General features: G+C 59.5%; 3 protein-coding genes across 3 annotated transcripts; 1 reads left to right on the forward strand and 2 right to left on the reverse strand.

Annotated features, from left to right (window-relative positions):
• Window positions 1-506: 506 nt before the first annotated feature.
• On the reverse strand, window positions 507-7,127 carry OSCAR (osteoclast associated Ig-like receptor). The gene is made up of 5 exons (XM_079799498.1): window positions 7,004-7,127; window positions 6,265-6,297; window positions 2,545-3,270; window positions 1,839-2,117; window positions 507-1,502 (listed from the first exon to the last, which is right to left on the reverse strand). Exons 1-5 carry the CDS (start codon window positions 7,041-7,043, stop codon window positions 1,348-1,350), a joined length of 1,233 nt encoding a protein of 410 aa, XP_079655624.1. The 5' UTR covers window positions 7,044-7,127; the 3' UTR covers window positions 507-1,347.
• A 774-nt stretch (window positions 7,128-7,901) lies between these two features.
• NDUFA3 (NADH:ubiquinone oxidoreductase subunit A3) lies at window positions 7,902-10,084 on the forward strand. Its single transcript, XM_079799525.1, has 4 exons — window positions 7,902-8,013; window positions 8,229-8,303; window positions 9,650-9,727; window positions 9,933-10,084. Exons 1-4 carry the CDS (start codon window positions 8,004-8,006, stop codon window positions 10,022-10,024), a joined length of 255 nt encoding a protein of 84 aa, XP_079655651.1. The 5' UTR covers window positions 7,902-8,003; the 3' UTR covers window positions 10,025-10,084.
• On the reverse strand, window positions 10,051-14,572 carry TFPT (TCF3 fusion partner). Its single transcript, XM_079799516.1, has 6 exons — window positions 14,072-14,572; window positions 13,420-13,678; window positions 12,989-13,059; window positions 10,868-10,937; window positions 10,574-10,792; window positions 10,051-10,285 (listed from the first exon to the last, which is right to left on the reverse strand). Exons 1-6 carry the CDS (start codon window positions 14,092-14,094, stop codon window positions 10,166-10,168), a joined length of 762 nt encoding a protein of 253 aa, XP_079655642.1. The 5' UTR covers window positions 14,095-14,572; the 3' UTR covers window positions 10,051-10,165.
• Between the last annotated feature and the right edge of the window lie 15 nt (window positions 14,573-14,587).

The following is a 14,587-nucleotide window of genomic DNA, read 5'->3' on the forward strand; positions in this document are numbered from 1 at the left end:
CGCAGATGTTGACACAGCCAATTATTTTAAACGCAGCCCAAATAAGTAGGTTTTCAGACGAGGTAGAGCCTGCCTGCTTGGCGCGCCCCATGGGGTCCATGAGAAGGCATGGATGCTGGCAGATGGAAACAGGACTTCGATGAATGGATTCCGAAGAGACTGTGCATGTAGCCGGGCCTGGGAAGTCCAGAGGCGGGACAAGGACAGCAAACAGGCTGCGCTAGTTTCAGCACAGCCCTGAGGGCAGCCCCCAGCAGACCAACTGAAGTTTACTGTGTCCCTGCCAAGGCTCAAGGTTCTACTGCACACACTCTACTTGCTATTGCCATGGCAACGGAGCCCGCTTAATGAAAATGACGGCTCAAGCAAATGAAGCTGTGCAAACGAAGCTGGGATTTTTTTTTTTTTTTGAGAGTAGAGGGGAAGGAGGTGGGGGAGAGAGAAACATCAATGTGAGAGAGATGATTGGTTGCCCTCCCCCCGCCCCCCCGCAGGCACTTCAGCAGGGCCAGGGGTCAAACCTGCAACTGAGGTACGTGCCCTCCACCGAGAATGAACCTGCGACCATTTGCTCCGCAGGCCGATGCTCTAACCACTGAGCAACCGGCCAGGGCTACCAGGTCCATCTGGGTTTACCTTCGGGGAAGGTTTGAAGAGGCATTTAAGGAGCTCGATTGGGAACCAGGTGTCGAGGGGAATGACATCACTGAGTTGCTTAAGCGATGAGCATTGGGAAAAAGACTCGAACTTCCTTCAGATCCTGAGACTTTTTATTTAAAATGTTCTATTGGGTGTTTTTTAGAGAGGAAGAGTGGGAAAGAGAGAATCATTGGTTCGGCTTCCTCCTGCACTCTCCCTACCGGGGATTGAGCCCCGAAATCCGAGCATGTGCCCTGACCGGGAATCCAACCGTAACCGACCTCTTGTTACTCAACCAAGTGAACCATGAGACTTTGCTAGAAATCTGTTACCGAGTGGCTAACGCTGAGCATTTACTACGGGTCAGTCACTGGCGTCATGTCCACCTAACCCTACACAGGTCCTAAGTGGTGGCTAGTCACAAAACACCCATTTTACAGCCAAGGCCAGCGAGGCGTAGAAGGCCACTTCCCTCTGTCACCCGGTGGGTGAGCAGCAGCGCTGGGGTTCGAACCCAGGCCTGGCGAGGATCGCGCTCCCCCAGATCTGGGAGGCCCTGGAGAAGACCCAGAGGAAGAGGCCGTGCGGGACAGAGGTGGTTATTACTGTTGTTGGGGGGAAGCTGGGCTCAGCCGGCAGGCCGGGCTGCGAGGCCCCTGGAAGGGCCAGGCCCGGCGTCCTGCTGCCTCTGCCCTCCGGGAAGGCTCCTCACGCCGCAGGGCCCAGCTCCAGGCCGCCCGGGCTCCGGTCGGACGCTCGCCGCCCGCTGCGCCACTCCCAGCCCAGCAGCACGGCCAGCGAGAGGAGCACCAGGCCGGCCAGCGCCAGGCGGACCACGTTGCCCTTGGTGTAGTCCACGGAGCCTGCGGGCCGGCAAGGGAGGCGGGCGGTCAGCGTCCCCACCCGACGTCTAACCTCCAGGGTGAAGTGGGGACCCAACGCCCTCCAAGTTGAGGGTCGATGAGGGGGGCGCAAGGGTGGGAGAGCTCCACTCCTGGGTCTGAGGGAGGAGGGCTGGGGGCCTGGGCTCCTGGGTCTGAGGGAGGAGGGCTGGGGGCCTGGGCTCCTGGGTCAGAGGGAGGAGGGGCTGGGGGGGCTGGGCTCCTGGGTCTGAGGGCGGAGGGCTGGGGGCGGGGACTCGGGTCAGGGAGGAGGTGGATTGGCTGGGGGGGTAGGGAGGAATCTGGGGGGCCCCTCACCCTCCAGGCTGACGACCAGCGGCTCGCTGCGCGGGGACAGCACGTAGGGCGCGGCGGGCGTGTGGTAGTAGCAGGTGTAGGTGCCCGGGGCCTGCGCGCGGGGCAGCGGGAAGTCGGCCCACGGCTGCTCGGACCCGCGGAACTGCATCGGCGTCGCCTCGCCCTCGCGGTACAGCGCGAAGCTCATGTTGCGCGCGCGGCCGGTGCAGCGCAGGCTCACGGGGGCGCCGGGCGCCCGGGGTCCGGGCAGCGCCTCCAGCGTCGGGCGCGGCAGCAGGTCTGGGGGCGGGAGGACGGCGGGACCGGGGTGGGCGCCGCCCTGGCCCGGGTGCCCGCCCTCCTCTCCCCGGGAGCGCCCTCCCCCCCCCCCCCCCCGCCGGTGCCTGAGATGCTGGGTCTCTGTTCATCTCCCCGCCTGCTCCCCGCACCCCATGGGCGTGTCCCCCCTTCCTCTCCCCGCGTTTGTGTCTCTCCGCTCGGCACCGGCCGCTCCGTTGTGTGGGCGGCGTCTGTGGGCTCCACTGGGAGGGTCCCAGGTCCAGCCAGAGCTCGGGGTGGGGGGCGGGGGGCGCTCCCTCCCTCCCTCCCTTCCCTCCCCGCCCCCCTCTCTCTGTGTGTGTGCACGCCTGCCTAAGCCTCTCGGACCGTCCCTGTCCCTCCTCCCCCTCCCTCCCCCCACCTGCGGCCTCCCGCCCCCGGACCTCACCTGTCACCATCAGTTCCAAGGCATCGCTGGGGTGGGACCACCCCCGGTTGTGGTACTCGCAGCGATAACTGCCGCCCTGCGCCTCGGTCACCGCCTCCAGGAAGAACCGGGCCTGCACGGGGTTCTGGGCCAGCTCGGGGTACTGGTACTGCACCGGGGCGCCCTCTCCCGACGTGAGCACGAACTTCCAGGCGGGCTGGGGCGCCCGGCACGTCAAAGTCACGTTGATCCCGGGGGTCACAACTGCGGCAGGCTGAGCCGCCAGTGACGGCTTGGGGGGCTTGGGGAGTGAGGTTGGGGGGTCTGAATGCATGGGCCGCCTGGGCTTAGGTGGTAGGGGCTTGGGGAGTGAGGTTGGGGGGTCTGAATAAATGGGCCATCCGAACAGGGGTGGTAGAGGTTCGGGGTCAGAGACTGAGGGGACTGGCTCGGTGGGCCACCTGAGCTTGGGGTGTGAGGTTGGGGGGACTGGCTCGGTGGGCCACCTGAGCTTGGGGTGTGGGAAGGGCCTGGGTTGCCAGATGTTGGGGTAAGAGGGTGGAATCAAGGGCCGGGGGTGCCTGGTGTCTGGATCGAAGGGCCGGGGGTGCCAGCTGCGCGGAGGTGGCGGGGCCCGGGTGTGGGAGTCCAGCAGTGAAGTCAGGTCCCGCCTGTGCACGTGCCGCCTGTGCTTGGGGAACCAGGCGGGGGCGTTTGAGTACCCGGGTCCTTGGGCTTCCTGGGTGCCTGCGGACACGGAGGGGAAGCCGGGGTGAGAGGAGAGTCCCCTGGACAGTCACGCTCCCTTCCTCAGCCTCAGTTCCCTCTCGGGAGCCAGGCAGCAACTCCCACGCTGTCCTCCACGTGTGGGTTGATGTTTTTAATATTTTTAAAAATTGATTTCAGAGAGGAAGAGAGAAACATCAACAATGAGAGAGAATCGTGGATCAGCTGCCTCCTGCTCGCCCCCCACTGGGGATCAAGCCCGCAACCCCAGCCTGTGCCCTGACCGGGAATCCAACCGTGACCTCCTGGTTCCTAGGTCAACGCTCCACCACTGAGCCCCTCTGGCTGGGCTCCTCCCTGATCTTTAAACATCACGTCAAGGAGTTGGGCCCCAGAAACCTGTCATTTTAAGTTGCTCTCCAGAACATCTGTGACGCACCCAACAGAATTCAACAGTTGCCAAATTTGCTGTCCGAGGGAGGAGGGGATGTTGGATCTCCACCTCACACCCTTTCCCCAAACCGTTTCCCAATCAATTCAAGACCTACATGAACCCTAAACAATAAAAGTATCAGAAGAAAACATAGGAAAATACATTTGTCTTGGGGTACAGAAGGCTGTCTCAAAACACAAAATGAGAAGTTTGGAAGGAATAAGGTTAGTAAATTTGACCTCTCTGGCATTTTCCAGTCATGGCTGCGGAAAGTCGAATGAATTAGAGCACTGACTGAAATGACGTACTCATAAGTGATGTAGAACAAGAGTATAGAAAGAGCCCTGCCGGTGTTTCTCAGTGGTTAGCGCGTGGGCCCCGAAGAAGACCGCAGGGTCAAGGGCATGTACCCGGGTTGCAGGTTCAATCCCCCATCACCATGGGGGGTGTGGGCGAGTTCAGGAGGCAACCAACCTATGTGTCTTTCTTACATTGATGTTCCTCTCTCTCTCCCCCCCCCTCTCCCCCCAGTCCTCCTTCCCTCTCTTCCACTCTCTCTAAAAAACCAGTTGGAAAAATATCCTCGGATGAGGATTAATAAACAAACAAGAGTCATCTAGAAAGAAATCCAAGGCCCACCCAATCGAAAGTTGGGTAAAGCACATGACTAGTCATTTCCCAGAACAGGAAGTACAGTTGACCAATACACATTCGGTGGTGCTGGGAAGGATTGTCCAACCTTAGTAGCAGTCATTTAAAAAACTAAAGCAGGCCCTAGCTCTGTAGCACAGGTGGTTAGAGTGTCATCCCAATACGCCAAGGTTGCGGGTTCGATTCCCAGTCAGGGCACAGGCAATAACCAACCAATGAATGCATAAATAAGGGGGACAACAAATCAGTGTCCTCTCTCTCTCTCTCTCTCTCTCTCTCTTGCTTTAAAAATCAAGTTAAAAATTAAAACAAAAGCCCTGACTGGTTTGGCTCATGGATAGAGCGTCGGCCTACGAACTAAAGGGTCCCAGGTTCAATTCCGCTCAAGGGCATGTACCTTGGTTGCGTGCACATCCCCAGTGGGGGGCGTGCAGGAGGCAGCCGATCAATGATTCTCTCTCATCTTTGATGTTTCTATCTCCTCCCTTCCTCTATGAAATCAATAAAGAAATATATATATATTTTAAAAAATACACAAAGAGGCCCTAGCCGGCCTGGCTCAGTGGTAAGGGTCCCAGGTCTGACTCTGGTCAAGGGCAACCGCTCACAGAAAGCTCAACCAGAAGCCTTCCCTACAGCACTGGTGGGGAGGGGGGAGAAACTGGAAACAACCTAAATATACATCAAGAGGAACAAACAAATGAGAATCCAGCCATACAATGGCAAGTGCTTAAATGACAGCAGTTAAAGGGGGGGTGGGGGGAGCCCTATCTGGTTTGGCTCAGTGGTAGAGTGTCGGCCCGTGGACTGAAGGGTTCCGGGTTCGATCGAGGTCAAGGGCACGTACCTCGGTTGCAGGCTTGATCCCGGGCTCTGGTCAGATATGTGCAGGAGGCAACCAATCGATGTGTCTCTCTCACATCCTTGTTTCTCTCTCTGTGTGTCTCTCCCCCACCCCCTTCCACTGTCTTAAAAAAAAAAAATCAATGGAAAAAATATGCTCCAGTGAGGATTAACAAAAAAATAAAATAAAAGGGGAGTTGGGGGGAAGGGGGAGGAGGAGCTAGCTAAATGACATGGAAATATCTCCAAGAGAGATTGTAAAATGGAAAACGTAAGATGCAGAACAGAGTGAGTCACGAAACATCAAGTTTCCTTGGCAAGAAAACCAAGAAGTATGTAAATACGCGTATGTGTTTGAATGCTTGGAAATTTTTGAGAAGGATTCAGAGATTATTTAAGGAAGAGGAGGAAGGGGAAGAGAGACTGTTACAGGTCCTTCAGCAATGATCGGATTTTTAAAACCATGAACATATTTTCGCTTTGTCTTTTTTAAACACCGTAATTTAAAATAAACTGATAGCTTATGTATGAATGGCTTTCTAGGTGGTTCTTATTTGAAATGTGAGTGTTGTGGGTGGGGGGAGGTTTGAGAGGAAGAAGAGATCTCACTTTCAGAAGATCTGGAAAGAAACCCAAGGCTACTTCAGAGTGAGGGATCCTACTTTCTAAATAAGGGAATCACTAGTGTTGCCAGAAACTCTATCTCTTGAGCCCTGAGCTATGCCAAATCCTGAGCCTCGGGGTCGACACATGTGGTGCTATTAAATCCTCACAATGGCCCATTTCACAGAGAAGGAAACTGAGTCTCAGCATGCCGAGGTTTGTTCCAGTTCATAAATGAATAGAACAGTGGGCATGGCATTCCAGTTTAGATCTCTCTAGCTCCAAAGTTCATGGTCTCACTACTCACCGATACTGGTCACTAACGGGAGCGAGAAGGAAAGAAAGAAAGGAGGAGGAGGGAGAGAAATAAGGAAATCTTGGGGTGAGGTGGGCAGCAAAAAGAAAATATGAGTAGTTGGAAATGGGATGTCAGCAACACACAGGGGGGGTGGATGGCGGGGCGGGGGGGGGGGGGGTGTACTCACCATTAGACGTGACGCCCGTGTGACACAGAGGCCCTGTGGAAGGTTGAGGGGGCTCGGTCTTGTCAACGCCCCACATCAGGGACAACCCCAGAATCTAAGTCCCCCGGCCCTCTTTCTTCTGAGTGAATCTTGGCCACACTTCCTCCTGTCTTGGGAGCCCTAAAACCAGACTTCCACCTGCTTAAGCCCGAAATCTGGACCCAGGACCCTCTTGCCTCTGTACCCAAGAGTTAAGCCCTTGGACCCCACCTTTTACAGGAGACAGTAATCTGAGCCCACAGTTCCTCCTTGCTGGGGTTCAGGAGTCTGGGCTTCAGCTCCCCCTGATCCCAGGGACCCAGGTGTCCTGGCTTCCACCCCCCCTCCCCCCACCTCAGAATCTGGGACTTTATACTCCTTCTCCCTCGGGTCTAGCTCTCTCCTGCCCCAAGAGCCAGAGAATCCTGCCCCCAACTTCCTCTTCTTCCAGGAACCCGGAGATTCGGGGCCCCTGTGTTCTCATGCTTTAGGACCCCAGGGTCTGGGCCCCCCTCCTGTCCCATTATTCGAGCCTGGAGTTCTGAACCCTTAGCTAATTCTGCCTGATCACCCTGCACCTGCCCCCAGGGAGACCCAGTAGTTCGATCCCTTGTTCCACCCCCACCCCGCCCACCCACCCACTGAGTCTGGGTCCCCAGAGCCTGTCTTTCTGTACCCCAGCCCCGCTAGGGACCCAGAGAGAGGGCGTGGGGAAGCTCACACGAGAGGGCCAACAGCTGGAGGGTCAGTACCAGGGCCATGGTGGGCAGGTCTGGCTGGAGCTGGAGCCGAAGGCAGGGCTCAACCCGGCCCTCTTACCTCCCAGGAAGTGAGGCAACATCAGCAAGTCAGAGTCAGAACCCTGTTGAGGGAGGGGAGCGAGGCGGGGGGGGCGGGGGGGGGGGGAGCCCGGAGGACTGTGTCACAGCCCCATAGTGCGGCGGGAGAAGTTGGACTGGGGCAGGCATAACTCGCTGAGTTCAGTAACTAAAGTTTAAAAACAATTAGCACCTGATCTGTGCCCAGACTCTGCGGCGTGATTCTGGGGGCGCAGAGAGGAGTCAAGACCCGGCTGCTGCCTTCCAGCAGCTCCCAGTCTGATGGGAAGACAGCTGCGGACCAGGTCAGTTTAAAAACAGGTGATGTGCTCTGTAATGGAGATGGAGACCTCCTAGGCCGGGCACCGTGAGCGTCCACGGAAGACCCCTGTGATGAGAGTTGGGGTTTCAGGACGAACTGATTTTGAGCTGAGACCTCAAATGAAAACTCGGGTCATTCGTCCTCTCCCAGCCTCCATTTCCCCATCTGTAAAATGGGCTTTCGTAGGTAAACTATGAAATGAGGACTACTGCGTCCGCCTGGGGTGAGCTGCAGCAGCAGGAGTGGGGAGAAGTCACTCCTCCAGAGCGATGCCTAGGCGGAGAGAGGAAAGAGGGCGGCGGCAGGTGTGCCAAGAAGGGCTTGCCCTTAAATGAGGAACGCCGCTTCCTTTCCTGCCGCCGCCGCCGACTTCTGTTCTGCGCCAGTGCGCACGCGCGGAACACAGGGCTCCTTGGGTACAGGGACCACAATTCCCAGAGTGCTCGGCGCCATCGCCGCTGCCCTGAATCGCTGTTCTACGCCATTGCGCACGCGCAGACTCTGACCGCCGAGCCTCGGGAGCAGGGACTACAATACCCAGGGTGCTCCGCGCCCTCGCCGCCGCCGCCGCCGAGACCAAGATGGCCGGGAGTAAGTTCTGGTGCAGCTGGAGCGTGGGGCGCGGGGCGAACCCGGGCGGTGCGGGGCTGGGGCGCGGCGGTGCCCCCGTGGAGGCGGTGGGGTCGTGGCCGGAGGGGGTCGCTGAGGTCACGAGAGGGCTCCTCCAGGGCCGGGGTGGCGCGAGAGGGCTAGAGGTCACCGGGGGCATTCCCTGCGGGAGTGACCCTGCCCGCACACCCCTCCAGGAATCGCCACCTTCATCAGGGATGCCTGGGCCAAGGAGCCGGTGCTGGTCGCGTCCTGCGCCATCGGGAGCCTCTGTGCGTGAGAGCGAACGTGCATCACCCCCACCGGCGTCCCGCCAGCCTTACCTTCCCCACCCGCCCCAAAGGTCCCGTGGCCCCCCTCGGGGTTCCGTCCTGACCCCCAGGCCCCTGGCCGCCCTCGACGTTCCGTGTCCCCTCGCACCTGTGTGTCAACACCCTCACGGGGTCCCCTGGCCTACCCCCATCCCTAATACTATGGTCCTTTCCCCACCCCCCTCCTCCACCTCGAGGTCCACAATCCCTTTCAAGGAGGGGTGCCCAGCCCTGGCCGCGCATTAAAACTCCCCTGAGCGATAAACAGTTACGATGTAGAATCCTCCCCGCGTTCACCCTCACATCCTCCTCCAGCGCCTTCAATGTGCGCCCCATTGAGACCCTCTGCTCTGGCACAGGGTTGCGCATACTTGAAGGTGCACGGGGGTCACTTGGGGGCGCGGATGGCTCCCTGCGGACGAAGGGTCCCAGTTGGATTCTGGTCAAGGGCACGCACCTCGGCTGCAGGCTCCTCCCTGGCGGGGCGCGTGCAGGAGGCAACCAATCCATGTGTTTCTCTCACATTGATGTTCCTGTCTTTCCCTCTAAAAATCAATGGGAAAATGTCCTCGGGTGAGGATTTTAAAAAGTTAAAAAAGCAGGCTCGGATTCAGGGCCGTGGGGGTGGGGGTGGGGGGCGGGAGCCCTGGGCTACTGCCTTTCAGTGTCCCCAGTCTTGTCAGCGCCGTGTCCGCAGGCCATTGGGCCAGGTTCTTAGAAGACAGTTGTCCCGTTAGCCACGGAGCAGCCCTTGAAATGCTAGACTTCCTCTGACAAAAGGTATATAAATGTCTGGTTTGTTGAAACAATGACTTGGATATACCAGGTTAAATATACCTTAAAAGTCATCTTGATTTGCCCTAGCCGGTTTGGCACAGTGGATAGAGCGTGGCCTGTGGGCTGAGGGGTTCGATTCCCATCAAGGGCACTGGCACGTAACCTCAGTTGCAGGCTCCATCCTGGCCCTGGTCTGGCCATGTCCAGGAGGCAACCAATCGATGATGTGTGTCTCTCTCACATCAATATTTCTCCATCTCTCCCCCTCCCATGCATTCTCCCTAAAATAAATAAATAAAAATCAGTGGGAAAAATATCCTGGGGTGAGGACTAACAAAAAATATATATACACTAGAGGCCCAGTGCATGAATTCGTGCACAGGTGGGGTCCAGCTGGCCTGCCCCATCAGGGCTGATTGGGCCGGCTGGGGGTGGGGGAGGAGAGGGGCTCCCACTTTGCCAGGGTTCGGCTTCTGCCCCTCCCCCTTCCAGAGCCATCTTCCCCGGGCCTCACCCCCATGTCTCCACAGCTTTGCTTCTGCCCTTCATCAGCCCCTACACCAAGTACGCCATCATGATCAACGAGGTCACACCCTACAACTACCCAGGTGAGTGGGGCTGTCAGTCTCTGGTTTCCCACGTCTCTAGGTCTCCGTATCGCCGATGGTCTCTGTGTCTGATGCTCTGACCCTCACTCCCCTGTCTCCTCGCCCCTGGGGCCCCAGTTCCCTCTGAATGTGCACTGACAGGCCAGCCCTTCTCTAGGGCCCCGGGGATCGGCTGGTCTCAGTGGCCCGCCCTCCTGTCCCGCAGTGCCCGTCCGAGACGATGGGAACATGCCCGATGTGCCCAGCCACCCCCAGGACCCCCAGGGCCGAAGCCTGGAGTGGCTGAAGAAACTGTGACCCCCCGCTGACAGGGAGGAGGTCCCCTCCCCTGTGGCCCCAATAAAATGTGAAAACCGGCCCCCGAGTCCAGCGTGTGTGATTAGAGGCGGGAGCAGCAGACAGTGGCCGAGGAGAGCATGGGGTCCATTTATTGAGGGGTCAGTCAAAGGAGGGGCTGGCTAGGGTGGGGTAGGGCAGCAGCTTGTCTGGCTCCCGAGAAACCCAACTTGAGTCCAGGGCCTCATCCGCTTCGAAGCCAAAGTCTTCCTCCACCTTTATCTGGGGGCGAAAAGCTCCGTGTGAGTAGGCCTGGGTCTGGGGAAGGCTCTTGCCCCCCCCCCCCCCATTCCTGCACTCTCCGGGGCCAGACAGCCTCCGGTGCACCCCAGAAAGGCCCAGCGTTCCTGGGTCCCCGTGGTCTCCAGGTGCTCCAGCCGCCGTCTCCCTCCCATCTCCTCTCCCAGCCTCCTCCAGGTCTTCCTCCTTCCACCCCAGCCTTCCCGGCTTCCCCCAACTTCCTCCTTCCAACCCCAACCCTCTGCCGGCCCCTGGCTCCGGGCCTCCCACCTGCACGGGGGGCAGCTCCGGGGTCAGCGGGACTCCCGCTCGGCGTCCTTCCCGGGGCGCTCGCCGCCTCTTCCGCCCGCTGGGCCCCTCGCCAGGGGCCGGGCTGCTGGCTTCTGCGGGTGCCGGCGTCCTCCTGGGCGGGGACAGCCCCTCTTTCTCCGGAGGCTCGTTCTCAGCGTTGCCCGGGGTGGGGGCGTCTGTGCCCTGGCTGCCCTCGTCCTGGAGGGAGACGGGAGGCAGGTGAAGACCGTGTCCTGGGCTCCCGGCTCCCCCAGCCCCCGGCCCCCCGCTCACCTCCAGCATGATGGTGAACTGGCTGGCCCGGTAGTCGTCGCCGTAGGAGTCCAGCACCCTCATGAGGAACCTGCGCCGGAGAGGAGCCGCCGGGGATCCCTTGGTCTCTGACCAGCAGGGGAAGGGGCCCCGACAGCCGGCTCTGACTCCCTCTGAAGCCAGAAGGGCTGGAGCTCGGCCCTGAGGGACCTGGGTGCCCAGCGCCTGACCAGCCAGTGGACTTTGGGAGAAGGTGACTCCGCACCTTAGCTTCCCGCTGTCATCGGGAGGGGACAACCCCGACTGCAGGGACGGCTGCTACACAACCAGACCTGACCGGCCGGAGAGCACGCGGGGATGTGGGCTTGGCAAACGCTCACGTGGCCGCCGTCTTTATTGATAACTAAAGGGCCACAGAGGCGTGTGCAGGACACCCCGGGCGACCTCAGCTCTCACGGGCTCTGCCTGCTCTTTCCCCGTCCCTGCTTCTAAAAGCTCCCTGTCTGGCCCTAGCTGGTGTGGCTCAATGGATAGAGCATCAGCCTGCGGCCTGAAGGGACCCGGGTTCAATTCCGGTCAATTTCGGTTGCAGGCTCTATCCCGACCCAGGCCCTGGTCGGGGCACGTGCAGGAGGCAACCAATGGATGTGTTTCTCTCACATCGATGTTTCTCTCCTTCTTTCCCTCTCTCCCCCACTCTCTCTAAAAAGTCATTTATTTTTCAAAATTGCGGTAAGATATAAAATGTGGTGATTTAAGCATTTTCTGTTGTCATTAACCCTCACCTGAGGATATTTTTCCCATTGATTTTTAGAGGAAGTGGAAGGGAGGGAAGACAAGGGAGAGGGAGAGAGAGAGAGAGAGAGAGAGAGAGAGAGAAACTTCAATGTGAGAGAGATACATCGTCAGGCTGCCTCCTGCACGTGCCCTGAGCGGGGCCAGGAATGGAACCTGCAACCCCCGTTCGTGCCCTTGACCGGTAATCGCACCCAAGCCGCTCCGGAGCAGCACTGGCCGGGGCTAACTCAGCGTATTTACGTGAACACGCAGCGGCACGAGGTTGCACTCACCCTGCGGTGCAAGCACCACCCGTCCATCTCCGAACTCTCCGTCTTTCCCGAGTGCAGCTGTGCCTGTGAAGCCAGAACTCCCGGCCGCCTGCCCCCAGCGACCACCTCCCCTCTCTCTGACTTGGTTTCTCTAAGTACCTCACCATGGAAGCCTTCGGTAGAAGGCCCGGTCTCCCATTTTCCTGAGGGGGACACGGAGTGACAGTATGCATCTGATCCCGAGCGGCCGGCCCCAGACTCACACCCACCGTGTCCTGGAAACTGGGTCTGTGGCTTTTTTTTCTTTTTTTTGTATGTCCTGACTCAAGAATATTTTTCCATTGATTTTGAGGAAGAGTGGAAGGGAGAGGGAAAGATGGACAGAAACATCGATGTGAGAGAAACACATTGAATGGTTGCCTCCGGCAGGAGCCCCGACCAGGGCCCGGGCTGGGCCGGAGCCTGCAACCAAGTGCGTGCTCTTGACCGGAATCGAACCCAGGACCCTTTGGTTCGCAAGCTGATGCTCTATCCCAGTGGTCGGCAAACTGTGGCTCACGAGCCACATGCGGCTCGCGAGCTGCGGTTTGCCTCTCTGCTGACTAATGAGTTTGCCGACCACTGCGTAAGGCATTACCCTTACCCAGAAGTTTTGACTTCAGGTTAAAGACATTAGTACATTATTAAAATGTTTTATAAGTGTTTTTCCCTAAGGCTGTGGTCGGCAAACTCATTAGTCAACAGAGCCGCACTTTGCCGACCACTGCTCTATCCACTGAGCCAAACCAGCTAGGGCTGGGTCTGTGACTCTTAAGGCCAGGACCCCTTCCTTTGCTGCCCTCTCCGCTCAGAGGGTGTACACCCGCTCCCCCAGGCCCGGGCAGCTCCTTCCTGTTGCAAGACCCAATCCCACCCCTGGTCCCTGCCTCAGCGCCCACCCCCCGCCCCCCGCCCCGCCCCGCCCTCCTCTGCAGCCTCGCCTCCTCCTGGCCCCAGATGGCCAGCGGGCAGACGGCAAGGTGGAGAAAGAGAAGCACGTGGAAACGAGGTCCGGGGCAGAGGCATGCCCGCTCGTCAGGTGCGCAAGGGTTACCTCCGCTCCTGCTGGAGTCTCCGTGTTATCCTCTGTACCTGATGGAGCCTGTTCAGGACCCGCTCGTTCACCTGCGGGGAGGTGGCGAGCACAGGTCAGCTGCACCCATTCAACGGAGGGTGCAGCCAGCCCTGCTGGGGACCAGGGAGCCAGCCCGAAGGTCATCTGTGGACCGGAAGGGGCTGTCCCTCCTGCATCTGCTCACACTGGCCTCCGCGATGCAGGACAGGCACCTGTGAGGCATCAGCGAGCTGATCTGGGCTGTCCCGGAGCTCCTAGAGGGGACAGCACTCCAGGAGCGGAATAAGTGAATGATGCATGAAGGACTCATCCTGCTGGGCAAGCGAGGCTGCGCCCGCGCACAGGCAGAGCCTGGGAGGGGGTGAGCACTCAGGCCAGGGGACCCCAAAACGGAATCCACACTCACCTACCTGCTCGATCTCCCTGCAGCGCCGACCTAGCGCCTGGTACTTCCTGCGATTGAGCTCCCGTTGGCGCCGCCGCCGGCCTCGGGCTGCTTCTTCCTCTTCATCGCGCTCCCGCAGGCTGGAGCTGCCCAGACCCCCAGACACGAACTCCACTTCGGTCTCAAGCTCGCTCTCCAGGATGTGACCGCCGAACAGCGGAGGCAGCGCCAGCTCCGAGCCTGGTGGGGCTGAGAACTCTTCAAAGCCCACGGCTGCCATGGTCCTGTGGGGTCAGGGGGACTCAGGGACCCTGAACCTCCGGTCCCCTGCTCCTCCCTCCAAGCCGGGAGGTCAGGCCCCCAGCCTCTCCTTCAGAGGATCCAGAGTTCAAGCCCTGACCCCCGAGAGAGTTCAGACCCCGGATCCCTCCTCCTAAGTATTTAGGGAAGTTCAAGGCCCCAACCCCTCACTGAGACCCAGGAGTCCAGGCCTCCAACCTCTAGACCCCCAGCCTCATCCCCCAGGATGCCCGAGTACAGACCCCAGTCCCTAAAAAGAATTCGAACCCAAAGCCATTGCACGAACTACAACCCCCATCAGCCCTCAGGGCAAAGCGCGGATGGTTGCACATACTGCAGCCGCACAGTCTCTTGGGATTTTCCCCAAAGCCACTTACCCCTCTCTCTGCTCCAGCTCCATTTCTCCCCGGCTCCCGGCGCAGAACTCCCAACCTTGCCAACCTCTAGGTTCAAGTGGTTCGCAAAACTACACGCCCCATCAGATTTCACGGCCAAGCAACCGGGACTCGGCCGCTAAGCCTCCTGGGAATTGTAGTTCTCTATTTCCGGCTTTCCTCCCTCGCCCCACCCCCACCCACCCCGAGTCCCGGCTGAAAGGCCTTGCTCTCTGGTCTAACGCCGCCACCAGTCGTCCGAGTCGCCTCCGTCTTTATTCTGGTCCCGACGCCGCGCCGTCTGACCACGGCGACTCTCCGCTTGGGAGGCTCGGTCCTCGGCGGGCCGTGGGCCGGGGGAGCCCCTCGCCTCGCTCCTGCTCACCCCGTCTCCGCCTAGCGGCCGGTGCTAATAAAGTTGTTGTTCCAACCGCGGGCCTGAGGGACGAGGCGCGGGGACCAATCAGAGCGCAGCTCCGAGTCGGCCGCGGCGCGAGGGCGAGACGTCATCAGTTCGCG

The sequence above is a fragment of the Cnephaeus nilssonii genome (assembly GCF_951640355.1).
Source record: "Cnephaeus nilssonii genome assembly, chromosome: 20".
NCBI lineage: Eukaryota > Metazoa > Chordata > Mammalia > Chiroptera > Vespertilionidae > Cnephaeus > Cnephaeus nilssonii.